General features: G+C 49.8%; 2 protein-coding genes and 1 pseudogene across 5 annotated transcripts in view; 2 read left to right on the top strand and 1 right to left on the bottom strand.

The window, feature by feature from the left end:
* LOC149353473 (uncharacterized) overlaps nucleotides 1-15312 on the bottom strand; it is a 48837-nt gene extending 33525 nt beyond the window's left edge. Inside the window, exons 1-4 of the mRNA XM_089585134.1 lie at nucleotides 15253-15312; nucleotides 14509-14889; nucleotides 8808-9023; nucleotides 6160-6309 (exon numbers count right to left, since the gene is read on the bottom strand). Coding sequence (XP_089441260.1) covers nucleotides 6160-6309; nucleotides 8808-9023; nucleotides 14509-14889; nucleotides 15253-15312 — 807 coding nt within the window. The remainder of the gene's footprint in view (nucleotides 1-6159; nucleotides 6310-8807; nucleotides 9024-14508; nucleotides 14890-15252) is intronic.
* Nucleotides 1-25964, top strand: part of LOC149353471 (uncharacterized) — a 106219-nt gene that overhangs the window by 47854 nt on the left and 32401 nt on the right. The window lies entirely within an intron of this gene.
* LOC149353472 (uncharacterized) lies at nucleotides 20470-21166 on the top strand (annotated as a pseudogene).

The raw sequence follows: 25964 nt of genomic DNA, 5'->3' as shown, positions 1-25964 counted from the left end.
CATTCAGATACATACAAAATTTCTTAGAAAATAGGAAAGCTTATATCAGACATGGTAATGAAAAATTCGGGCCCATCAATATGGGAACCCGACGGACGCCTCAAGGAGCAGTTATCTCTCCACTGCTTTATAACGTTGCCCTCGTGCCCTCATGGCGTACGCCACGCCATCTAAGCAGACGACATTATTATCTGGTCGTCCCGGGGCAGCGTGGGGCAGATGGAAGGGGCCCTCCGAGAGGCCGCCTCGGTAGTGCAAGATTACATTCGGGAGTGGGGTCTGGAATGCGCTCCGAAGAAGTCACAACTCCACATTAATAGGTATAAAAACCAAGGTGAGAACATGCAAATTTACTTTAACGACACCCAGATGCCAGTGGTGGAGATACTTCGGGTATTGGGATTGCAAATTAATAACCGAGGTAACAATGCGACGGCCTTGCAAAAAATAAAGCCCACCTGCGAACATATATTAGTAGGATGATTGGCAGGATATCCGGCAAGCATTACAGACTTCTCGAAACCATTCGCCTGGTTCAAGGGCTCATCGTCACTCGCGTGGTGTATGCGGCGCCCTACCGCAAGCTGAGGAAGAGCGACGGCGGGAACCGCAACGCGATGATTTGGGCGGCGGTTAAAAAGGAGCTAATGCTCCCTACCAAAGCGTCCACTTAGCGCCTGCTCCAACTTGGTGTCCACAAATCGGTAGAGGAGCTGATTGACGCCCACAGAACAAGCCAAACTGCCAGGCTTTCGGTGTCCAGCGCCGGCAGACAAGTCCTTTGGGACCTCAATCTCGCGCTCCTCCCCACCACCGAACGCAGAGTCGACATCCCGGAGGCGTGGAGAAATACTTTGTCTGTTAAGCCGCTCCCCAAGAATATCAATTGGGAGTATAATCAGGGACGGCGTGAAGCAAGGGCAAAATTTATTCAAAATTATTACGGAAGTAAGACAGGCGTATACTACGTGGATGCAGCGGGTCCAACAGAGGAGGGCATTTGCACCATCGCGGTGGTGCACGAGGGAAAGCTGATGAACGGGCTCTCGGTAGAGAGTAGCGACGCGCTAATCTTGGAGGAAGTGGCGAATGCACTGGGCGCCACCCACTCCGACGCAGCGTACATAATGTCGGACTCGCAGCAGGCCTGCCGAAATTACATGCGGGGTAGGATAGCGCCACTCGCCGGCGTTCGTATCGGTGATAAAACCGGAGGATGCACAAGAACGCTATTTCTTTGCAGTGCAACGGTGACTTTCTACTGTGGCACTATAGCTAGTTCCACTGCGTTCGAGTTTGCGCGCTTCTTGCACAGACAAGTATGTTCTTTGCGCCAATGTCGGCGGCGAAGCTTACGTTTAGCGATGTCTTCAGGCACACGTACACACGCGTTACCACAGCCCTCCGCGTCTCTACAATCATACGTTCGTGGCGGAACAACTAGACGCTTACGTTGCGCAGCGTTGCCAGAAAATCGTGGTCAAGAGAGTCCGGCAGTATCGTTTCGAATTAGTCGCTATCGATAGCTGCTGACAGGTTTTCTTTCTTTTTTTTATTTGGGTGCAAAAATACATCGGTCCTGAAGACTGAGGTAGGTCTTCCAGGTTGCCTTCATATAGCAACAGACACCTCGAAAGCGCTCAGAGTGACAATACGGGGGAGCAACGCGTCAGCGACTGTCTACGCGTCTTTTTGTCCGCAGGACGCGGCGTGCGGCTGGTGGCGCGTGTAGACGCGAGCGCAGCGCTGGCATTTCGAGTCCGCATCTACTGGTGGGGGCAAAGCGGCCTGTAAAGCAGTCTTCTTCTTTCGCAGACATGTATAACAGGAGAGTGCCACTGTGTGAGCGAGCCGTGCCGGGTAGTCCCTCCCCAATTAGCGGGCGCACCCTGTGCCTATATATATATATATATATATATATATATATATATATATATATATATATATATATATATATATATATATATGACAGAAGCCAACAGCCACAGAAACCAAGGGGCACAGGGGATTTTTTTTCTTTTTTTTAAATTAGTTTATTTATTTTGTGGTGTTGATCAATTTAGAATATTACTGAATATGTTATCGCTTAAAGTAATTGATTAGAAACGCAGAAGAAAAAACAACCACGTGCCGCCGGTGGGATCCGAACCCACGACCTCCGAATTACGCGTCCGGTGCTCTACCTCTGAGCTACGGCGACGGCTGTCAAACCTTCTACTTTCGGGGGTATTTATGTTTGCAAGTAACCTAACCTTGAGAGTGTTCATCAGCGCCACCCACCTTCATAAGCGCCGGAAGTAGAACGTCCTGAGTTACCGCAGGTGTGACGTAGAACGTCATCGAACGGAGAGGGTGGGAGCTGCGTGAGAACCCTCTTATGCTTCCTATGGCATCAAGGCTGCCAGAACCGAGACCCTCGCTAAGCAATTAAGCAAACAAGGGAAGGGGAATGAGGGGCTCGTTATAAATATGACAGAAGCCAACAGCCACATAAACCAAGGGGCACAGGGGATTTTTTTTTCTTTTTTTTAAATTAATTTATTTATTTTGTGGTGTTGATCAATTTAGAATATTACTGAATATGTTATCGCTTAAAGTAATTGATTAGAAACGCAGAAGAAAAAACAACCACGTGCCGCCGGTGGGATCCGAACCCACGACCTCCGAATTACGCGTCCGGTGCTCTACCTCTGAGCTACGGCGACGGCTGTCAAACCTTCTACTTTCGGGGGTATTTATGTTTGCAAGTAACCTAACCTTGAGAGTGTTCATCAGCGCCACCCACCTTCATAAGCGCCGGAAGTAGAACGTCCTGAGTTACCGCAGGTGTGACGTAGAACGTCATCGAACGGAGAGGGTGGGAGCTGCGTGAGAACCCTCTTATGCTTCCTATGGCATCAAGGCTGCCAGAACCGAGACCCTCGCTAAGCAATTAAGCAAACAAGGGAAGGGGAATGAGGGGCTCGTTATAAATATGACAGAAGCCAACAGCCACATAAACCAAGGGGCACAGGGGATTTTTTTTTCTTTTTTTTAAATTAATTTATTTATTTTGTGGTGTTGATCAATTTAGAATATTACTGAATATGTTATCGCTTAAAGTAATTGATTAGAAACGCAGAAGAAAAAACAACCACGTGCCGCCGGTGGGATCCGAACCCACGACCTCCGAATTACGCGTCCGGTGCTCTACCTCTGAGCTACGGCGACGGCTGTCAAACCTTCTGCTTTCGGGGGTATTTATGTTTGCAAGTAACCTAACCTTGAGAGTGTTCATCAGCGCCACCCACCTTCATAAGCGGCGGACGTAGAACGTCCTGAGTTACCTCAGGTGTGACGTAGAACGTCATCGAACGGAGAGGGTGGAAGCTGCGTGAGAACCCTCTTATGCTTCCTATGGCATCAGGGCTGCCAGAACCGAGGCCCTCGCTAAGCAATTAAGCAAACAAGGGAAGGGGAATGAGGGGCTCGTTATAAATATGACAGAAGCCAACAGCCACAGAAACCAAGGGGCACAGGGGATTTTTTTTCTTTTTTTTTAAATTAATTTATTTATTTTGTGGTGTTGATCAATTTAGAATATTACTGAATATGTTATCGCTTAAAGTAATTGATTAGAAAAGCAGAAGAAAAAACAACCACGTGCCGCCGGTGGGATCCGAACCCACGACCTGCGAATTACGCGTCCGGTGCTCTACCTCTGAGCTACGGCGACGACTGTCAAACCTTCTGCTTTCGGGGGTATTTATGTTTACAAGTAACCTAACCTTGAGAGTGTTCATCAGCGCCACCTACCTTCATAAGCGGCGGACGTAGAACGTCCTGAGTTACCTCAGGTGTGACGTAGAACGTCATCGAACGGAGAGGGTGGAAGCTGCGTGAGAACCCTCTTATGCTTCCTATGGCATCAAGGCTGCCAGAACCGAGGCCCTCGCTAAGCAATTAAGCATTAAGCATATATATATATATATATATATATATATATATATATATATATATATATATACATACTAAAGCTATACAGGCTAGGTGGATATACATGTAAAGGGGCAACAACGCTAAAGACTGCGATGGAAAAGTAGTTTTTACCATTCATGAAGTCCGGCACTTTCTCGTTTAGCGAGCGTCTACGTGTATGTAATTTGTGGTGCCAGTAATACTGGGTCGCTCATATAAATCGCGTTAACCGAGATCACGAAATGAAGAGCTCTAAACTTTATCAGCGAAGATATAAAACGCTCCTAGGTTGCGAGATTTTGCATAAAATAATAAAACGTTCAAAGAACATGCAGTATATGTTTCGGCAAATGTGTGAATAGAGAAAAAAACGAAAACGCTTCAAAGAGTTCGCCGGTGCCGCCCTCGCACCTCTGGTCGCGTTAACTGCCGCACGGCGGTTCCGGCAGACGGACAGGCGCGGTGTAGATCTTGGGAGTAACTTCGAGACGGCTTAATTGAACAGGGAGCGGACGAGAGCATGAAAAGGACGCTTTGCATTGCCTATCAAGCAGAAAGTGGTCCTTATCAGCTCTCCATAGAGCTTTCCCTGGAGCCTTCCTTATATTACCAGCACTGCTCTAACTCCCTAACATACAAGAGCACACCTAAACGCACCCAGATGCCCATACGTCACTGCATGATGACTAAGTGCCGTTTCACATGCTGCGAGTAGCACGAAAATAGTCGGCCTAGTCGGTGACGCCGCAGTGCGATTTTCGCTCAGTGATTTCACATGCAACGCGTACCCAGCTAATTCGGTCGGAGGGACACGCAAGGTTGCTCGATGTTCGCATAGGAAACCCACGATTAAACGCTAGATAAACGCCGCACGGAGTGTGTTGATGATGTTATGACCAGCGTGTTTTTAGATACAAGGATATATTTCGTATGTTTTCATTAGAATAAGCAGTTTTTTTACGCCGCGGCAACAGCTCCCACGTGACGCTACGTCACACGCTGTCTTGGCGCTCCCCATTGGTCAGTCGCAGAGCGGACACACCGACGCTGCGACTGAATTCCAACAGGACGGAATTCGATCGCAGGCAGTCTGCGGCTAGACCGACGGCCCTGCCCAGTCGCAGGCTGACAGAATTCGCAGCGTCGCAGGCGAAAATCGCATGCATGTGAAACGGCCCTAAAAAGACATCGTCTAGTCATTGTACTACCTGGCGGACGAGCGGCCTCGAGTTGGCTGAAAAAGCCTATCTTGGCATGACCCTTTTTGTGGCTTTTATAAGTTAATGTAAATGGCCAGCACGAACTAAAGCTTTTCATACCTGATAGGGTGAGCGAAACACGCCGTTTCCTTCGACCTCAGTACATTCCTTAGAATTCGGGACGAGGAGAAGCGTCTTTGGCCCAATATATGTTTATCAAGGTGACGGTCGCGTTTCTCACCACTGGGCTGGAGGTTGTCCTGGCCGAGCTGGACGCCTGCCTGCGCGGCCAGAGTGTAGGCGACGTTTTGGGTCGAGAAGAGGTGGATGGGCGGGCTGTACCCGTTGTGCGCAATCTTCGGGCCATCAGCGCCCGGTGTGCTACGACCGCCGCTGCCTCCGCTGACAGCCACCGACACCGGCAGGCCGAAGCACGGCGAGTTGCTGCCGGACACCACATGGTTCACAGTCTCTCTCACCTTTTTCTTGTGTGCATTAAGACACGGATAATCTGAGCTTACTGCTGCTCTAGCAGCCCGCGGTTCCGCCGTCCTACGGCCGAAGGGTGCTTCTTTTTCAAAGCAACACACCACCCACATGTTTCCTAACACAGCCCGCCACTTATATGCACCGTGCTTCGCATAAAGCGTCTTCAAGAGCGGTGCGCGAAATAAGTCTAGAGGTGCAAGTCCTGACGAGCTATTTTCTCGCGCTTATTCTTGAGCTCGCCTGTCTTCGGTTCGAGCTTTCCATTTACATGATTCTTTGCTAAGGTAAAAACACAGGGCCGTCACAGCGGACAAGACGTCAGGCGCCCCTGCTGCTGCTCCTCGGTAGACAGTTATCAACGATCCGTATACCTACACATATATACTTGCAGCTGGTACTGCGCCAGTAACACTTGCCCTAAGTACGCAGGGCCACTTGAAGGGGAGTGCTCGCCATTTGAAAGATCCGGGAGTTGGAGACTGGTGTTTTGATTAGTAGCCGAAAGTGCTCAAACATAGGCGATTGCACCGCGATTCTTGAGGCTGTCGACGGGCATCTTCATGGTGGTGAAGTAGGGCTCCTTAACGTGCCGCAGGTACGACGCGATGCTGACGCCACGCCTTGGCTTCGCGGAGGGTGTGATCAGGGGCGTAGTCCTGTAGGTCTGCGAAAGCTTGCAGTGCGAAAAGGAAAATAAAAAAACAACAACAAAGAAATCTATGTAGCGTACTAGATTGTGCTTTAAGAAAAAACATAAAACACTCCAGATAAAACTGGACTATTTGACCTGCACCAGTTTCGCCAACTGCTCGGAAGTATCAGTTGCCGGTTCCGGCAGGCCGTGCGGTGCACGTCGTGAGACAAGGGCGACATTGTGGTCTGCAAAGGCGGTCTCGAAGACCGACGGCAAGGAAATTTTGACTCTCATCGTTGTCGACTATCGTTCGTCCCTTCACGTTTCGAAATACCAGCTGCTTCGAACCAGATGGGGGGCGACCAAAGCAGCTTTGTTTGCGGATTCCTTATAGCATTTTCCAGTCGGCTGTCCTGAGCAAGTCTTCTTGCTCCACGAAAGCGAAGAAGATGTTTTAATGGGCGATTTAAATTGAGGTAAAAAGTTTTGCATGGACCTCGACGGTAAGGTCTTTACAGTCCGTGGACTCCTGGCTCCATCGGATCGCCGATTGGAGTACGCCACTCGGCCATCGCGGCAACCTCTCGTGCTGCGTGCTCGGACTGGTATATAGTGAACTAGAATCTATTCTAGTTCACTATAGACTGCTAGCTTCTTGCGCTATGCGTCATATGTTGTCGTCTTCATCATCGTTCATCCGTTCGTTCTGCGCCGCGAATGTTTGCCAAGGCCGCTGAAGAACGGCCGAAAGATATGGCTCTTCAAACAGCGAAAGGGACGTTGCGAATGGAGTGAGAGGCGTTGAACTAGCTGACCAGTATGAAAATAGCAGAAATGAAAGCGGCGGAATTTAAATCGTATGCAGCGACCCCCTCCAGCAGTGTCGGCCACGTGCAGTAGAAGAAGTGGTGCCTGGATGTGCAATAGATGAGGGCGACGGAACGGAGCGGCGTCACCCGCGAATGTTAATGGCGCATTCCAGCGATCTGTGTAGCGCGTTCTGGTGCCACCTCTTCTTCCCCGGCACGTTATCGGAGCTGGACACGCGGGTCCCTACATACCGAAAGTGGCGAACCAAGTCGAGCGCATTGTGCAGCCAAAAATAGTGGCTGATCACGGTAGCTCCTCAAGACTCGAGTGGAAGCTTTTTGAGCCATCTTAGGATACGCTATGCATTTCTCTCATTCGAATCCAAAATGGTAGTGATGTTGACGTCAAAACCAACGTGGCTCTACACGGCTACGGGCGAAAGCGAGAAAGTGGGCCACGTGTCGCTGAGTCCAAACAAAAGCGGGCGTTCGCCTTCTAAAAAAACTAACATATCCTGAGAGACACAGATTCATAGTGTACGGCTAGTAGCACCTGTGACTCGACCCGGCAATGTGTCACGACTTGTAAATCATTTCATACTCTCACCTGCTATGGTACGAGATACACTTAATTTTTCTTTTTTTTACCTTTATTGACACAGCACACGCAAGTTACAAAAAAAGCACACACAAAAGCGTTACTATTCACTCAAGAAATGAAGGTTTGCTGGTATACACGAAACGATAGAAACCACAGAAAAAACGAGCGCAAAAAGATAGAAAGCAAAAGAAAAAGCGAATTCGGACAAATGGAAAGCAAAAGAAAAAGTGAGCGCGAAAAGATAGAAAGCAAAAAAAAATCGAGCACGGAATTGTGCGCTGCTAAACGCGAGAAGATCGAAAAGAAAAGAAAAGTTAGAAATAGAAAAGTTAATGTGCTGTGAAGGAGCCTTGCCGCATTGTCCTCTCAATTGTAGGCTCGCTCCTCATAGCCCATTGGCCGCTTGAGTACTGGAGTCGCTCTAATCAATGAGTAAAGTTTCTCGCTCTCTTGCCATGTGTGTGTCTGCACATCCCTGATCGCGGTTCCACACCATCCCGTAATCCTGGCACTCAGTAGTGTCAGAAAAAAAATGTAAATCTCTCTCTCTCTCTCTCTCGTTGCCTGGCGCACTAGGCGCAGTCCTCGCTCCATGCCTGCTCTCGAAAAATGTTCCACTCCGCCAGAATGAAAACCCGCCGCCGCATTCCGTCGATGATGATGAGAGATCCGCTCTGGTTCTGGCAGCTGCGCTGAAGCCACTCTGTGCTGCAATCCGTCGCTGATGAGAAATAGACCTTGTTTTCGGCAGTCTCGCTGAAACCGCTCTGCGTGGCATTAGATCTCTCCGTGGAGTGCGCAGTCGCAGCTTCTTAACGGGCAGCTGCGGCCTCTTCAGCTCCCCACTCGCCACCACCATGAACCATCTCGGGGCATCCGGCTCGCGGCTGCTTCCTTGGTTTCTGGAACTCCTGCATTGCCGCCGTAGAGAACGCCTCGCTGTCAGCCAGGCTTACGCAGTAGTCGCTTCTGGCTTGTCCTCCTGCACACCCGTCTACTCACGCCCGAGGACGCTAGCACCAGGTCCGACGTGGTCGCGACGAGCGGGCGTCGGCAGGCCCTTGGGGGGAGAGCGCTGCCGCCGCTCTGCTGGTCCGCCAACAACGTCCTCTGGATGCGGGGTGGCTGCGTTCTTCCTCGTCGTCACGCTTAAGCCTCCTGGTGTTGGCGCCCGGAGGAGGTGAAGACCGGCATGCGACGTCCAGGACGAGCGCGATGGTCGCCTGCAGGCTCTCGATGGGGTTGACCTGCGCCTCGGTTTTCAGCGTGCCCTTCTCGCTGATGCCGGGGACCCGAGGCGCGCCACAGCGCCATGGCGCCGGGCCGAACGGCAGCTGCAGCAGGAGGTGCGACCGTCACCACCACCACCCAGGCCTGGAATGTCGCGTCAGCGTTCCGGGCCTGCAGGGGTTAGGCGGTGCGCGGGCCCTCCATCTGCTCCAGCTTCGTAGTCGTCGCCTCGGAATACGTACCCAAAGTTAAATCATTAGCTTGGCAACAAAAGGTAATCCATTAGCTTGGCACCAATTTACCTACTCTGGGCTCTCCTCACTGAACCCTGGCCAATCCCCCGTCGTGGGTATGTGCATGCCACCAAGGCAACAAGAACAAAAACAACAACGATGAAGGCCCAAGAACGGCATTTTCGCGTCTCGATGGTCGCTGTGCCACGCTGAGGGGCTTGAATTGTTGCTTATGAATCACGAAAGCTGTGGACACCATAATGCTATTTCCGCTCACGGGTCGGGCAGGCTCCACTTTTCAGCTCGTAGATTTTTTTTTTGTTTCACAGATGCCAGCGCCGCGGACTGGCAGAAGTTGTTGTTGTTGTTGTTGTCCTCTAGATAATGGCGCGTACCCACTGCGGGGGATTGGCCAAGACACAGGCGGCAACTGATAGGTGTACAAAATGTTAAACAAGAAAATAATGGTTATGAAAAATAAAATAATTATGATAATAACAGCAATTAGGAAATAAATGAAAGGATCTCAGATGTGTAATTGAAACAGGGTAAACAAATGCTGTGAGATCGGTGACTGAAATAGAGAACGGGGCTAAATATTCCACGTTTCAGAAAGCTTTCGTTCCAGAGGAATATTGATCATGAGAAAGAACAGAGTTTAAGACGGCAGCCGTTTAGTGTCTGTAAGGAAGTTTTTCATGGCGGGGAGCACATTCCAGTTGCTGTGCCCAAGGGAGGAAGCCCCAAGAGACAGAGCAACCCCGGCAGACAGACTTAGACCAAGCTGTCGTAACGGAAGCTCCAGCAGGCGGCTCCGTAAAGAGGAGAAACGGCGGCAGGTCAACAAGAAATGATCTATCGTTTCGGGTTCTCCGCAGAACGGGCACAATGGGGAGACCGCCAGACCAGATCTATAAAGGTAGAAGTTTAAGTGAGGCACGCGACAACGTAGACGCGTGAAGGAAACCTCAAGCTTGCGTGATCGCCATCCTTTACTGCACCACGGGTAAAGGAGATGCCGGAATTCGGGAGAGGAGGTCAGAGCTGATGCTGCGAATTCTTTCAAGAGCAGATACCTGCGAAACCTGGCCGCCGTAATATATGCGCTGGGTGGAAGCACAGATACGACTGGGCTTTGAAGAGATGCCTTCGCCAGGGTATCGGCAACCTCATTCAAATGGATTCCTCTGTGCCCAGGCACCCAGACCAACCGCAATGAACACACGTGGGGTGGAACCAAGCATTTGAGTAACCGAAGAGCCTGAGATGTTGTAGATGCGGTGAGAGAGGAACACAACGATAATGAATCTGTCATAATTATGACAGATGACAAGGAGCTGTTTAATTTGCGCAACGCTAAGACCACTGCTAGAAATTCGGCCAAATAAATAGGGGTGTAATCGGGAAGGCGGAGTGAGAATGACCAGTCAAGGGAGATGGAGAAAATGCCAACACCGGCCTTTTCTTCACACTGTGCGGCGTCTGTCGCTATGAGCACATGAGATTTAAAGCACAGCAGGTAATCCTGCAATAAACCGCTGAGCAAATGGAAAGGCATTAACTTTGCATGTTTTTGAAAGATGTCATCGAAGACAATCTGAATAGATGAAGAACTGGCGCATACCGGACGGATGTCCGAAATGCGGACGTTTAAGGGGACAAGGAGGGACTGCACAAGACATATCTGAGGGGTACGGAAACGAGACCAGGATTCGTTGAAAAATGACCGAGGCTGACGAAAGAACATCAAATTGGAGGCATGAAGCGAAGAATCGCACATTCTTACGAACGTTTTCACCGTTAAGAGCCGAAATCTAGAAGTCAATGATGGAATACGCTTCCAGGTACAAAACGGAATTCGCCACAAATTTTGGAAGGCCCAAACAAAGGCGCAACGCCTCCCGCTCCAAGAGAATCAAGGGGCGAAGTTTATACGCTGGCGCACCAGAGAATAAAACACAGCCGAACTCTAAGACTGGACGGACGTACATTCTATAAATCATAAGAAGTGAGTGTCTTCTCATGCCAGAACGAATACTGCTCAGCCTACGCAGCATACCGACTGATCGGACTCCTTTCGCAGTGATCTGCTCGATATGGGCCCCCCAGGAAAGAGAAGGATCATAAGTTACTCCGAGGTATTTGACACTTTGCACTTGAGGAATTACATGGTTCCGGTAAACAATAGAGATATTAACTGGACGAGAGAGCGGAAAAACCAATAAAGCACATTTATTGACATTAAGGGACAGATTAATGTCTCCTAACCATTGGTCTAGGACATTCAGGTAGGACTGTAAGGACTGGTACAAAGAGGAAATGTCGTTCTGTGAAGCAAAAAAGGCGATGTCATCAGCATACACATAGGTGGACACCTGAGGACTACAGGGAATACTGCTGAGTAAGATGCTGAAAAGTACAGGGGAGAGGACCGCCCCTTGGGGCACACCTCTCGCTTGTCGAAATTTGCTTGATGAAACACCGTTCTGGAAGCAGTAAAATTCCCTGTCAGCAAGGAATTCAGCAACCCAAGCCACAAAGTATCTCGGAAGTCCTACTGCCTGTAGTCTTTGCAAGAGCATCCTGTGTTCAACGCTGTCATAAGCTTTAGATACATCTAAAGTAACAAGAGCTGCGTATTGGTTTCGGCGACGAGCTAACTGTATGCGGCTCTCCAGATCGGTATGGGCACACCATATAGAGCATCCTGGTCTGAAACCAATCTGGCAAGGGTTCAACAACCCAGTCTCTGAAATTATAGGCATTATTCTACCATGCAACACCCTCTCAATTAACTTAACGAGATTCGAAGTTAAAGAAATTGGCCTTATATTGTCTAACACATAACCATCTCCCTGCTTTTTAAGCACCGGGATAATCTTTGCTAGACGCCACTCATTTGGAATCCATGGCCCCTTGAGAGAGTAATTTATAAGTGCCAGTAAGTCGGTGGGAGATTCCTCGAACAAAATTTTAATGATAGAAGAAGTCACACCATCAGGGCCAGGGGCCGCGGGTGGCAGGCGAGATACAGTGTTCGAGAGCTCTGTCTATGTTCCAGGAAGGATCGAGAACAGTGACACGTGTCCGTACACGATTCGTCCCAACCCCTTCGTTCTTTGATTAAAATAAGTATTGTTATTGCTTGTACGAGACTTTTGGCAGAAAACACCTACGCGGAAGGTTTTCATGGAAGATTTGAAAATCTCCCAAGAAAAGGAATTTCTTTGTGTTCGAGGCGGCCCCTCCCAAAACACTCGCAGAGGTGCGAAGCATGTCGTGCTCAGAACTTCACACGGCCATCTGACTTCTTAATTCCTGACAGGTTCTCATATATATGGCACATAAAACGCGACGATTAGAAACAGGCACTAAGGACTCCCCGGGCACCGTCATACTGTTTACTGGACTGTCGTGAGCACCTCGTTTTAGAACGGGGGAAGCACCGGCGTGAACAGGTCAGTTGAGAATAGCTATGTTCTACAGCGCTGCACCACGCATGTTTGTATGCGACGCACCGCGTCACGCCACGACAAATCTGCACCGCGTTCAATCGCACTGACTCGACTCGGCGAAACGTCACAAATATGCTTTAAGCACGAAGTAACTATACACGTCAGTGAGTAGGCTAGGCCTCGTAACCACGCCTGCCAATCAAGACATCAGACGATGAATAACACTGTGCTACCACAGGTACCCTGTTTGCTTGGTTTTGCAGTTCTTAGTTCGCGATCCATCTATGCTCTCTCTCTTTCCGTACTGACTTATTCATCACGCTAAGCCACTTCAGACAGCTGAGTAACCTGACGCGCTGTGCACATGCGCAGCCTTCGGTTCTTTCTTCCCCTCTATCCGCAGTCAATTGCATCGTCTTCAACTCACTCTCTTGACGCGTATGCACTGTCTCCCCACAGATCACTTTGTTCGCGCATGCATCGCCATCGCTTGTGCAAAGAAAAAACTCACTACTTTTTTACTGCTTTTGCGGCTCTAAATGGTAGCGGGGCGTCGGTTCTCGGACCATTCAGACCCTGCACCGGGCGACCCTGTATCTGCTGCTTGCCGCGGTTCTGTTCGCGCGGGAACTGCGTCATCACCATGATCTACTGGTTTCCCTTCAGGGCATAAGTGTCGCCGTGCTGTCGCCGCCATTGTAACGTCTGACAGCGGTGCCGGCACTCGGCTGGACGGCTCTTCCAGCGTATTCGTTTCAGGCGTTTCCTGATTCACCTCTACTCGATTGCAAGGCCGAGCTGACCGCGTCGATCGTCTCTTGACGATGCTAATCTCCTACCCTTGGAACGTGAGCTCCCTGTGCTTGGGAGTTGTCGGTAAACGCACCTGATCTGCTGCCGATGCCACTTGTGCTTCCGCCCTGCGGTCGCCTTGCCGGTAATCCTCTTCGCCGGCCTCAAGCGCCTTCTGAGCTGTCTCACATGTCCCTTCGCTTCCGTTTGAAGTGGAATCACAGCCTCCGCTTCTGCTAGCTTTTGCTCGTGCTCGGAGAGCCTAAATTTCACTCTGCATCTCCAGCACCCTGCACGACGAGCGCGCTTTGTCAAGCTCGTCCTCCTGACCACGGCGCCCATCCTGCTCGCGACGACGTTTGCGTTGCGCTATCCGCTCGTGCGCACACAAATTGGCGAACGGCTGCCCCCTCGAGACCCAACTGCTTTCCGCGGTAACTGGTCCCCATGGTGGGCACCTAATCACTGTACGTCATTTGCCGGTTGTGCGCTTGGATATGCGAGAACGGCAGTCTCGCAGCAATCGGCTCCCACGTATGACTGTATCCCTATCTGCAGTCCTGGCTGCTCCTCGGAAAACGGGTCATCCCTTAAAGCCACCGACCGTGGGTCGGCAGCTTGCCGCGGTTCTGTCCGCGCAGCAACAGCGGCGTCACCATGATCCGCTGGGGCCCCTTCTGAGCACAACTGTCACCGTGCTGTCGACGCTAAAAGCCACAGAGTAACACTAGGGTGTTGTGTAGGAGCACAGAGAAAGGAGCCCCGTCCGCTATAAATAAAGTTTTTGTTTCTGGTATATGTGGACATGTGTTTCTTTTCTTCTCTTATCGTCTCTATGGACATTCAGTTGTTCGTCTTCTCTCTCATCTCTGTTACCAACCCTGCTGTTCCCCTGACAGTTATTTTTCCACTTTCAACACATCAACGCCACGCGCACACTGCCAAAAGATTTTCACTTCAGACCTGTGCTTCAGGTCGTTAACAGCGAGTGATCGCCTCGCCATTAATCGGCATATTTTTCGTCGATGCAGGCCATTTCACTCCTTTCTCGACTCCAGGGGGCGCCTGTGCACTCGCTCTTGAGCCCCTTCACACGCGCCGCCACGTACTGGCTCCGCCGAAGAAGAAGCCTTGCCTCCGAAGTGGAAGGACGTGTTTCCCATGGTGGCGTCCTCCGGGGCCAACCTTGCGTTGGCCTCGTTTTTCTTCACTTGGCAACGGACCAGCTGGAGCCGCCTGGTTAAATCCATCGACGCTGTCCTCCACCATCTCGGCGCCAGGATGTCCAGGCGGCACTCTAGCAGGCTGGCCTGTGCGGTGCCTCCTCCGTGCTGCGGTGCCTTCGCCACAGTGACGGTGGCCATCCGGGCATCCGACACAGCCAACGGACCCTGTGGCGGTATGTACGACGGCAGCGGGCTGCCCGCAACGATGTCCACCGACCGCACTCTACCGACGGCCGCCCCCGCACCGACGACCACACCTGTGCACTGTAACACCAGGGCACCTTCCAAGGACACTCCACAAGACAGCAAGGCGCAGAACCAGGAGGTCAAGGGGAGTCCTGCTTCGGCATTGCAAGCTGGATAGCCTCAACGTAACAAATGCAAACTGTTTGCGATCAAAAGAAAAATAAATAGAAGCACAATGCTAGCTCTTTAAAGGACGCTAATGGTGTCGGCTTTTATTATCACTCCACGCGACATGCTTCGACTGTTCGGCTCCCATTGATGTCGTGTTTCGTTTTGTATTCGCTACACACTGGCTCTATTTCTTAGGCTTGCTGAGTCAGATTAGATCCGCGGCTTCGCGTATTAGTCGGCGTAGTGTGCATACGCGCAGCCTCGGCTCGCCCTCGTGCTGGTGACCACACCGCGCACGTAGCCCGTGCCACGGGCTACCTTCGTCGTCATCGGGTGGAACGCGCAGCACAACAAAATGCCGCCAGGCACCCCGAAACCCTACTCGGGAAAGCATTCTCTACTTCGTCGTCGCCTCTGGCCAGTTTCAGTCACACTTCGCCCGTCGATCTCTGCGACGTCATGAGCCGCAAGCAATCTGTAGTCGACGCTGAATCGGGGTACTTCGCTCTCTAAATGAACCCAGCGTAGTCGAGAACGTCACGAAACACGAGTTGAGGAGGCCAGCGAAAAGAGATTACGCCCATGTGCACGATCGCTGTCCGTGAAGGGGCAGTTGGGATGTAGGACACGGATATGGCGCAGAGCTTAAAAGTTCTGGGGCCAAAAGCATACTCGTCAATACCTAACCTTGACCAATCATCGTCATCACAAAATTCAACCTCAAACTCGTTATGCATTGCGTCATAGTTTCGATAATCATTTCGCAAACCAGCTAGCGCTGATCACTCACCATACCAATCCGTCAATTTCCCGTCAATTTCCAGAATACTTTTTTCTGTTTCACACTTTCATAACTTTTGCTGCCTCTTGTTCCTGCACGCAAAAGATCATTGCGTCGGCAATAGTCTGTTATACTGCACTGTGAAACGCGAAAATTATACTGCACTGTGAAACGCGAGTTCAAGGCACACATAGATTCACGTTTAAAGTGTTTACAAATTTACCTTATCGCAGATTGCTAAGGTATTCTCCTTTAACACGTATATCCGACAATTCCCATTCCAGGTCTCTCAATGTACCTCGTAAATAGGGGGTGAATACCATCTATCCTCCATATTTATTTCTTACGTTGAGCTATGTATGCTAAAGATATGCCACTACATACAGCACGGAGCGATGTGAATTCGCAACCATCCATTCAATGCACCCCCCACGAAGGTGAGTTGGATCCTTCCTTTCAGATGCAACAAAATTTGTGGAAATCGCTTCAGTGGTTGTCGAAGAAAATGTATTTCGCTGTTTTCATTTTTTTAAGCATGGCTGCCGGAGCTAGACATTCGTCTCGAAGACGGTTCATGAACGTGTACCATGTATCGCATCCTGAAAACCTCGACATGGATGCTGAACAAGTAGAAGAGAAAGTGCGCCCTTGAAACAGCAGTCCCCCATTAGCCCCGCTTCAGGTCGATCAGACATCCTTGCAACAAGTTACTGACACGCAGGCTGATCCCGTCTTCTATTACGACCATATCTTTCCGTCCCATGCAAAACACATGCCCGCAAAAATCCTAAATGGTCTCCTTGCTGGATACTAACAGCATTTTCCTTATCATGCTGTTCTCTCCACTGATGTTTCCGGGAGCTGTGAGAAGGCGGCGATTGGGATATATTCACAGGATCTGGCTTTCAGCTATTCCGTTCGTATCCCTGATCATACTCCGGTATTCTTTGCAGAGTTTTTGGCTTTTGGTTTGGCTCTTTTCAAAATTCCGAGGCATGTAGCACGGGTACTTACTTATCTTTGCAGATTGCCTTTCAGTTTTAGTCTCTCTCCAAACTTCCGGCACCTCTCTATTGATCCGTGCACAGTAAGGGAGGTCCGCTTTGGCTGGGTACCTAGTCATTCGGGTATGTATTTCAACGAGGTGGCTGATTTATTGGCAAGGTCAGCTCTCACTGCCTCTGTAATCTATCCCGTAACTCACTTCATTCTGTTGGAGACCTCCGGTTTCCAGTGGTTCCAACATATATCAGCCAGCTCGGGTGCTCCATTGCTGAATACTGTGTATTTTCAACATTTAATGTTCCCCTGGAATGTCCGATCGTGTAACTCAAGACTGTGTGAAGTGACCATGACGCTTTTGCGATGCAGAATCCCAGACCTAAACTTGTACTTATGCAGATGCGAGTTCGCTACGACAAACCTTTGTACCTCATGCAGCGAAGTTTAAACAACAGACCATTTACTCCTCTCTTGCCAGCGGTTCGCATTTCAGAGAAAACCGTATTTGGAGGTCTTTCTTTCGAGGTTAGGACTCCCTTTATCTCTACCAGTTCTGCTCTTGTTTGATGCGAGCACAACGGGATTCTCGTTAAGCACTGTTTGCGGCTACCTTCATGATCACATTATTGCAACTGGTCGCTTACCCTGTTAACTCCATTCCATTGCATGTCGAAAAAGCGTATTTTATTTTATTCCTGGAATATCTAATCTGATTAATTTATTTAAGAATTTCATCAATTAGTATATTTTCTAATTTTAATCATTTTGCTATTCTATTTTTTGTTTTTTCCTCAGATATACCTCGTTTTCACTCACAACCGTACCTTGTGCAATCCTTCCGCGTATGTATATGCCATGTTTGCTGTGGAGACGAAGAAGAACAGCAGTCAGAAATCGGACATACGCAACAGCGGCATGATCTTCCTCGAAGACGGAAAAAGCGAGTGTAGAATAAGACAACGTGTAGCGCTCACGCAGCGCTGTGGCTGTTGCACTATGCCAGAAAAACTGTCGTCGAGACAATATTTATTTCTGCAGGTACCTAAGAGGCTTTAGACAGACTCCGGCGTGCAAGACTGCGGGTTGGGAGGTGCTTCGAGGCGTAGCACACCCCTCGAGTCCTGCCAGGGAAATTCTAAATGAAATGAGATTACTCCGGTTCTTTTTAAATAACGTTCACCAGTGCCCTTTGCGCGGACGTTCCCTGCAAAGAACATGAGCTATCCGTCAATAAAACAATTTTTGTTCAACTAATCGCTAATGCTCTTTTTGGAGCACGAGCCAAGGAGCGAGACCACGACAACGAGGAAAGAGTTGCAGCCAACCGTTGACGTTACGTGTCATTTTCCTCAATGTTTCACCGCTACGCTGAGCAGACATTCTCTCAGTGAATGAAAAAGGAACATCAATAAAGTCGCATACGTATACCCATCTAGAGACTTTACTAATCAGTGTGCTGTACTGGGAGCAGGACCTAAGCACCTAGACGACGACAAGGAAAGAGTTGCAGCCTACCGTTCACATAACGTGTCAATGTTTCTCCGCTGCGCTGAGCTGACATTCTCTCAGTTAACGAATAAGAAACATCAATAAAGTCCCAGACGTATACCCATCTAGAAACATTACTAACCAATGTGCTGTATTGGAATCACGACCCAAGAACCTAGACGACGAAACCTCTTTCTTCTCCTCTTCCCCATTGCGGAGTAGCCGGCCAGATATTCATCTTTTCAGCCAATCTCTCTGCCCTTGCAATCAATAAACTCTTCTATATATCCCACTTGCAGAACTTCATGCGAGGTTCAAGGCTGGCAGCATTCGAAAATACGTTCGGAACGAAAATCAGTGAATCTGATAAAGCACGAAGAAGGCGGAGAAGACTTTTTGTGCTGTTGTGCTGACACTTTAAACTCGATCACCAGATAATTTGCCCTGATATTGTGGTTTTGCAACTGTTGGGTTTGTGAAAGTTAGCACCAGGCAACCACGGATATTCGAAGTAGGTACAAATAATTAAGATCCGAATCTCCAGTGCCAGGTGGGGATGTCCGTAGGCCATCCCTACGGACGTCCATATCCAGATATACGTTTCGGAGATTATCAGTATGTCCGAGGGACATCGTTATCGAATGGCTGGCGGATATCCGCGGTGGATGTCGGACGGGTATCCGTGAATATCCCTCTAGGAATATGAACTTACGACATCATATACATATTTTGTTTTTCCATACAAAAAAATTCTATTTTCGAAGCGGTAAAATTCAGCCGATCAAATTTCTATCTCAGTAATTAGTTTAATATTAGGATTAATCAGTTAAAATAACTCGAATGTGGTGCTGATATGTAGGGAACTGAATTAATTGCTTGACTTCCTGGCTGGTTTCGCGTTAAAATTAGGCCCTGTTGATGCCCTTCCGAAAGGGGTTCGTTAAAGTTGGAAAAATGGTGTCAGCTGCGCCCTGTCATACATATGCTTCGGAGAAAGGCTGGTGTGTTGTGCTCAAGGACAGCAGTCTACGAGAGGGGGCGACTCTGGAGTGCGAACACTGCACGCTCAGAATAACATTTCATAACCCGCGCCACTTTTCTGCGTCACTTCCGCCAAAATTAGTTACGTCACAATTAACCAGGGGCCGCTGACGCACCGCATGTTCCACCGTGTTTTGACATACGGGCCATGGACCTTGATCGGCTTTTTTAGAGAAGCTACGCTGCCGTTTTACATCTATATTGCGTTGCATTCAGACGAATTATATAGGTGATTCAACATTCAGAATTTGGTAATTTGTGGAACTTTATATAACGTCTAATTAAGAGACATCCAGTACCGCAGCGGTGGCCTAGTGGTTAGAGCGCCCGCTTCGCATGCGGTAGGTACGGGGTTCAATCCCCAGTGCCGCCGGGTACCCACCGGTAATACAATGGGTACAAGCATTCCCCCGGCCTGGCGCTCGGCCATCTTTGGGGTGAATTCTTGGATAACAGGCAAGGCACAACTGTAGAGCTCGACGCGGCCGCGTGCCATGCTCCGTCCTCGACGCTCACTGGAGTGGTTGGGTGAAAAGTTCCTTTTTTGTTCTACTCTTATGCTTTCAACTACTTATAAAAATTGTGATAAAAAACAAGAGACGATCAGGCGTCTCATGCGACAACTGTGCGAAAGCAGTTGTATGAGCAGTTAGTAATTACTTTCATGATCTTGGTCGAACGAATGCTTTTATGCGAAGCATATTAGCGTAGGTTTCGGGCCTTTGCGCGACGCCCGGCGGTGGCCACCATTGACCCTGAAGTAGGGTCACGTGACATTACGTCACGTGATGACGTCACACCGGCTGCAGATGGGGCCTCATATCGCGCCGTCGGTCACCTCCCGGCGGTGGCCACCATTGACCTTCAAGTGGCCTTCAAGTAGGTCACGTGACATGACGTCACGTGATGACGTCACACCGGCTGCAGATGGGGTCTCATATCGCGCCGTCGGTCGCCTCCCGGCGGTGGCCACCATTGACCTTGAAGTGAGATCACATGATGTGACGTCACGTGATGACGTCACACCGGCTGCAGATGGGGCCTCATATCGCGCCGTGCGACGTCGCCCGGCGGAGGCCTCCACGCTTCGGTTCACGCCGTCGCGCGCGACGCGGCTGCGGCGCCACCATCGCTGCATCACGTGATATGTGACGTCACGCCAGGGATGAAGCGGCGCGCGCCCGCCGTTGCGTCAGTCTCTGTGCCCGCAACCGCGCCAGCGTCTTTGCGCCGGGCGTGTATGCGGTCAAGATGCCTCCAAACGCTAAGGACGTTAATAATAGGAATGCAAAACGAAGGCTGCAGCGTGCTACGGAAACCGATGAAGAACGCGAAGAACGCCTAGCCAAGCGGCGCGCTCAATATGCGGCTCGACGACAACGCTCCGAGGGTGTAAGTGAAGCCTCAATCAATGATTCAACTAGCGGAATCGGCTACTCCGTCAGCATTTCTACCAGTTCGGAGCGCTGGAATGCCACTAAACGACAGAGACGTGCCATGGAAACCATCGAAGAGCGACAACAGCGACTCGAAAAGGAACGACTGAGACAGGAAGGGAGAAATGTTGCCAACCGACAGAAGCGTGCTTTAGAAACTCCCGAAGAACGAGAGCAGCGCCTCGAAAAGGAGCGGCCCAGACGAGAAACGGAGAAGGAAAATCGGAAGAGGTGACGCATCGAAGAGGCGGCCATGCGTCAGCTACAGCAACGACAAACCAGCGAGGAGATTGCCGAAGAGCGCCGCAGGGAGCACGCCACAAGAGTGGCCGAGTTTGATGCCGCAACATGCTTCGCATCCACTGGGCTTAACCTTGATAAGCCTCCAATTTTTACTCAGAGCCGAGGCTTCACGCACACGGCAGAATTTTTATAACGGGTGGCGGTTGGCGCTTCTGGAGAGCGGAAGTGGAGTGGGTCGAGGGTGGCTGTAGGAGGTGCGTTGTGTTTCTGGAGAAGTGCAAGATGCCGGGCTAGTTGGTAATCCATGATGAAAAACAGCGCAAGGAACGGGACGAACGGGACAGCGCCCGTGTCTGTGTCTTCTTCCTTCGTGTTTTCGTCCCGTTCCTTGCGCTGTTTTTCATCATTTCTGGAGAACACCTGTCTTTCCCACTGCGCCTTTTAAATCGATTTCGCCGTCGCGTTTTCATTCCGCTGCTGCGTAGTTTTCCACTCCGTGGAGGTTGGAGGTAGGTTTTACGTATAGGTGGGTCGTGCTTCTGGAATGTAGAGTTGGGTGGCTGCATTCTTTCCTCCATGGGTGGCTGGAGGGTGCCGTTGGTAGAAGCGTTTGCGGGTAGGTACGCTGGAAACGCTGATTGGCCGATGGGATGCGCTTCTCCGTGACGTTTTTTGACTTCGCCCTCGTTCTCAACCGGACGTGGCGTCAGCGTGCCTTTCTCGACCTCTCCCTAGAGCGCCTGTGGAATCGCTAGGTGCACCAGCCGCGCCGCGCGTGCATGGTGAGCGGGCATTCGTTTCGCGATCCTCGGCGCGCTCGTTTCGAGGCGTGTGCAGCTATGGCATTCGTGCGTGGTGCGCTCGTCGGCGACAGCCAGCTGAAATTTCTGTGCAGTTTTTGCTTGCGGCTTTCGCCGTTTCGCCAGGAGCACGTGGCTAGTGTCCTGCTCGTATTTAAAGTTTTTGCCGCGGCACTACAAGGATCCGCATCAGGCGCGCTTTGAGGACCGCCGTTTGACAGCTACGCTGACGCGCTTGTCCGGCGTGCGCATTCTCAACCCCGAGGTAAGGACTGAACTACATTGTCGCAAGTTTTCTCGTGCATTGAGGGATCACCAAAGTTCGGTGCTTGTAACGAAACTTTTTTTTTGCTGCATCGTTCCCTGGATATGCTTCTCGGAAGCCGATGTCATTGTTCGCCGCGGACGCTGGGCCTACTGCTCGCCGCCACGCCGCTGTAGGTTGACGTTGAAGAGCTGCTACAAACGGCCCTTTTCAGGGCCGCTTCATTGCTTCCTGGAAGATTGCGGGCATCCAATCTCGCGGCCGTGTTCCCTCTCTTTGTCGAAATCGGCGCCAGACGTCAGAACCCGCGCTAGGCCTCGTTGCAGGGTTAAACGAGTGCAGTGTGGCTTTAGAGAAGTTATGACTTGCGCTTAGTCTAGCTATATCATTCACCCAGTGCAGTGTGCCTTTGCCTCTTTAGCGACTTCTCACGCCTTGTCGAAATCGGATTTAAAGCTCACGCCACGCCTCGTTGAATAGGTTAACCGAGTGCAGCGCCTAGTTTTTTTTTTGTGTTCTAACCTGTAAGCAGTGCACCTTTCTTCGCTCCTTACTTTTGTTCTTTTCAGTCGTTTCCTGACTCCGTCGAAAAAGCCGGGCTTGCCGGATGATTGTTCGCCGTGAATGGAACCACGAGGCGATCGCATCTGCATACACAGCACGACTTTGTTCCCTCGTGTTTTTTTTAACAAGGATTGCTTCGACAGCTCGGGCAAAACGAGGACTGCGCACGCAGTGTCGTCGCTGCTTAGTGAAGAGGCACAAAACGGATGTCGTCCTTACTAAAGGCCCTTCTCGGGGCCACCTCAGTGTTTCCTGGGAGACCACGCGCTTTCCGCCCTGTGCACATGTTCCCCTCATTTCCAATCATTTGTAAGTTGCATATCAATGAATTAATAAATCAGTCAATGCACTTTATTTACCAGAAAAATCTGGCTGATCACCCTGGGCTAAAAGCTGTGCACACAGCTTGACAAGGCCCAGGGGACCATTAGATGACAGTTTTGAACGTAGGAAAAACAAGTTGGTACTTTAAAAGAACATGGAAAGTACACCAAACAATATAAGAGATAAACATTACAATCGCGCATTACAGTAAAGAAAAAGAAAACACTTTGACAGCAGACACAGTATCAATTTACACTATAATACATACAAAAATTACGACATTCAGCACTATGGCACGAAATATAAAAACATCACATAAAGCAAAAAAGAGAATGCAAGTTACAATAGTACAGATAGATTAGCTGTTTACATTTACATATGCATAAAATTAGTCCTCGGCTCCTTGGGCCTCTTTCAAATCCTGCAGAAGGCTTGAATTTTCAACTGCTAATATCAAAGATTTAGAAGAACTTCAGTTTGGGGTACATGGTGCATAGTACTTGAGAAAATAAACAATAGCGCCTACAATGACACACACAGAAGAAGAACGATGCAGCACAAGCGCTATCCTGCGCTCTACAGTATGGAACTGTGACTGTGATAAATTAACCTTCACGTCAGTGAAATATGAGTCTTTAGGCTGTCTACAAATCGTTATTACAGAAAGAAAGAAATCTTAGTGAATGTTGTGTAAGAGGCTTGCATATTACTCTGTTTATTTATTTATGTTACCCCTCAAGGCCAGTGGCATTACACAGGGGGAATGGTAAATATACGAAAACTGAGAGAAAAATACAGTTGATTACATGAATATTAAACAGCGCCTGAATATACAATGTTAGCTAGTGCTACGCGGAACTGCTCATAATTTTCAGTGCCGGCAACTTCTGCGGGAAGGTGGTTCCAGTCGCATGAGGTTCGCGGCAGGAATGACTGCGAGCAGCATTTTCTGTTGCATGACATACTTCCGACTTTGTGATCATGATCAATGCGGCGGGATACAGAAATTGTATGGGGGATGAGGTGATCACGAAGAGCGGGATGATGGTACAGCTTGTGGAACAGGGTGATACGAAACAATTTTCTACGCGATGTCAGTTATGGGAGGCAGATATTAGATTTCGTAGTAGTTATACTCGCTGTGCGGTTGTAGTTAACAAGGATTAAACGCACAGAGTTATTTTGCACCAGCTCAAGATCATTAATGAAGTTGTCATGAGCAGGGTGCCATACACGTGTTGCATGCTCGAGTTTTTATCGTATTAGTGTTTGATAAAGCAATAGTTTCAAATTGGAAGGAACGTTAAAGAAGTTGCGACGTAAGTAGCAAAGCATGCGATTAGCATTTTCTATTATGTTCTCGGTACGAAGAGACCAGTTAAGATAATAAGTAATGTGGACGCCGATGCACTTATATGATGAGGCTGATTTCAACGAAATGTTATCGATGTAGTAGTGAGGTGAGACGGAAGTTTTTCTAGATACACGCATGACTTTGCATTTGTTCATATATAGCTGCATTCACCATTCTTCGCACTGAAGTCAGTGGCGGTCTCGTCAAGTAGTCCCCTGCTTTGTACGTTCACCTTGTTAGCGGCTGTCTTATTTCACACAATTCCACGTTCTACACGTTGATAGTTATACGAGCACAATTCGTTGTGATTGTCGAGGAATCGTGTTCCTGCCTTGCCGCCACCGTTGTCTTGCCATGCCGCCGGCGCGGCGGCGGTGCCATTCACCTGCGGTTGCCGTGGCCAGCAACCTCGTCGGCGGGGGAGGGGGAGAAGGGAGCCACCCATTCATGTCTTTATCCCACCATGGGACACAGCGACGCCAGCGAGGGGACCATCCCTTTCTGGCTTGACAAGGAGCGCCGACCAGCCGCCTTGAAGGAGGGGACTGAGGGCGGAACAAAGCCACTTCCATGCTGCCGATCACCGCCAGACCGCCTCTAGCTTACCGCTGCCTATGTTAGCTCGCATCGTGTTGGTTCTCGTCCATCCGTAGATTCAGTATGGTTTTGTGTGCCACCCTTGGCTGCTACGACCGTAGCGACAGGTACAGGTGAAACAAGAAGCCGATTAACACGAACTTTATCTGCATTCGTCAGATAATCGCGGCATGCAAGTGCGAGCGCTCCAATATGACTCAGTACGAATCTGCGCGAGCTGTGGCTGGCTCGCATTAAGCGTGACAATTTGGACCCCGATAACTTAAATTTACTTGTGTGCGGAGCGCACTTTGTGACAGGTAAGAGGCTTGTGTCGTCAACTAAATGTTAGCGAAAACGTGGGAAGCAATGGTTACACCCTGAAGTGAATGTTGCTGTTTTGACTGACCCCGTCCGATTTGTGTGACAACACAAACCCAGACTGGGTCCCGCGTCGCTGCATTCTAGCTGCAGCACTAGGCAAGCCGGTTCGGATCGCCACGACCGCAGCGAGCAATGACGGCAGAGAAAGCGGCGTGCCGAGGCCGAGCTTTTCGTCTCAAAGGCGCATCGCAGACAGGCTTCTCATCACCTACCTACTGTAGAAATTGTTGTGTGCCTCCATTGATTACAAGGCTTTCATTTTTCCCAATTTCACAAAGCTGTAAAGAGTAGACGATATCCCCCTGGGTCCCTTCAGGGAACACATCAACGCCCATCGCCGCGTCGACTCCCGGTCGCAGCGTGTACGGACCTATATCGTCGCAAATTTTCACTTTGTGTGCGTAGCGTACGCGCGCCGATCGAATAAGTTCAGAGCAGTAGCCTGCACTGAATGGTTCATTTATATGTGGAGTAGGCATCGCGCCCGAAAGATGAGAAAATAATCTCAAAGTGTCCGAGGAGTGGTCAGGCGCCGCAGGGCGTACGGGCGGAGACGGCCGTATGGTTCGGCAGCATGGCCGCAAGCGCTTGATGGAGGCGGAAGTGACGTCACGTGCAACCTATGTATACAGCAGTCTGTCCGCTCCCCCTAAATCCACTCTCTGTGACCGCCACTGACTGAAGTAATGTAAGGTTGTTAGTGTTGGTTATTTCTCTAAAAATG

This window comes from Amblyomma mixtum, chromosome 3 (assembly GCF_055824585.1).
Source record: "Amblyomma mixtum isolate Tamu chromosome 3, ASM5582458v1, whole genome shotgun sequence".
In the NCBI taxonomy this organism is placed as follows: domain Eukaryota; kingdom Metazoa; phylum Arthropoda; class Arachnida; order Ixodida; family Ixodidae; genus Amblyomma; species Amblyomma mixtum.
This window is presented reverse-complemented; position numbering and strand designations above follow the sequence as displayed.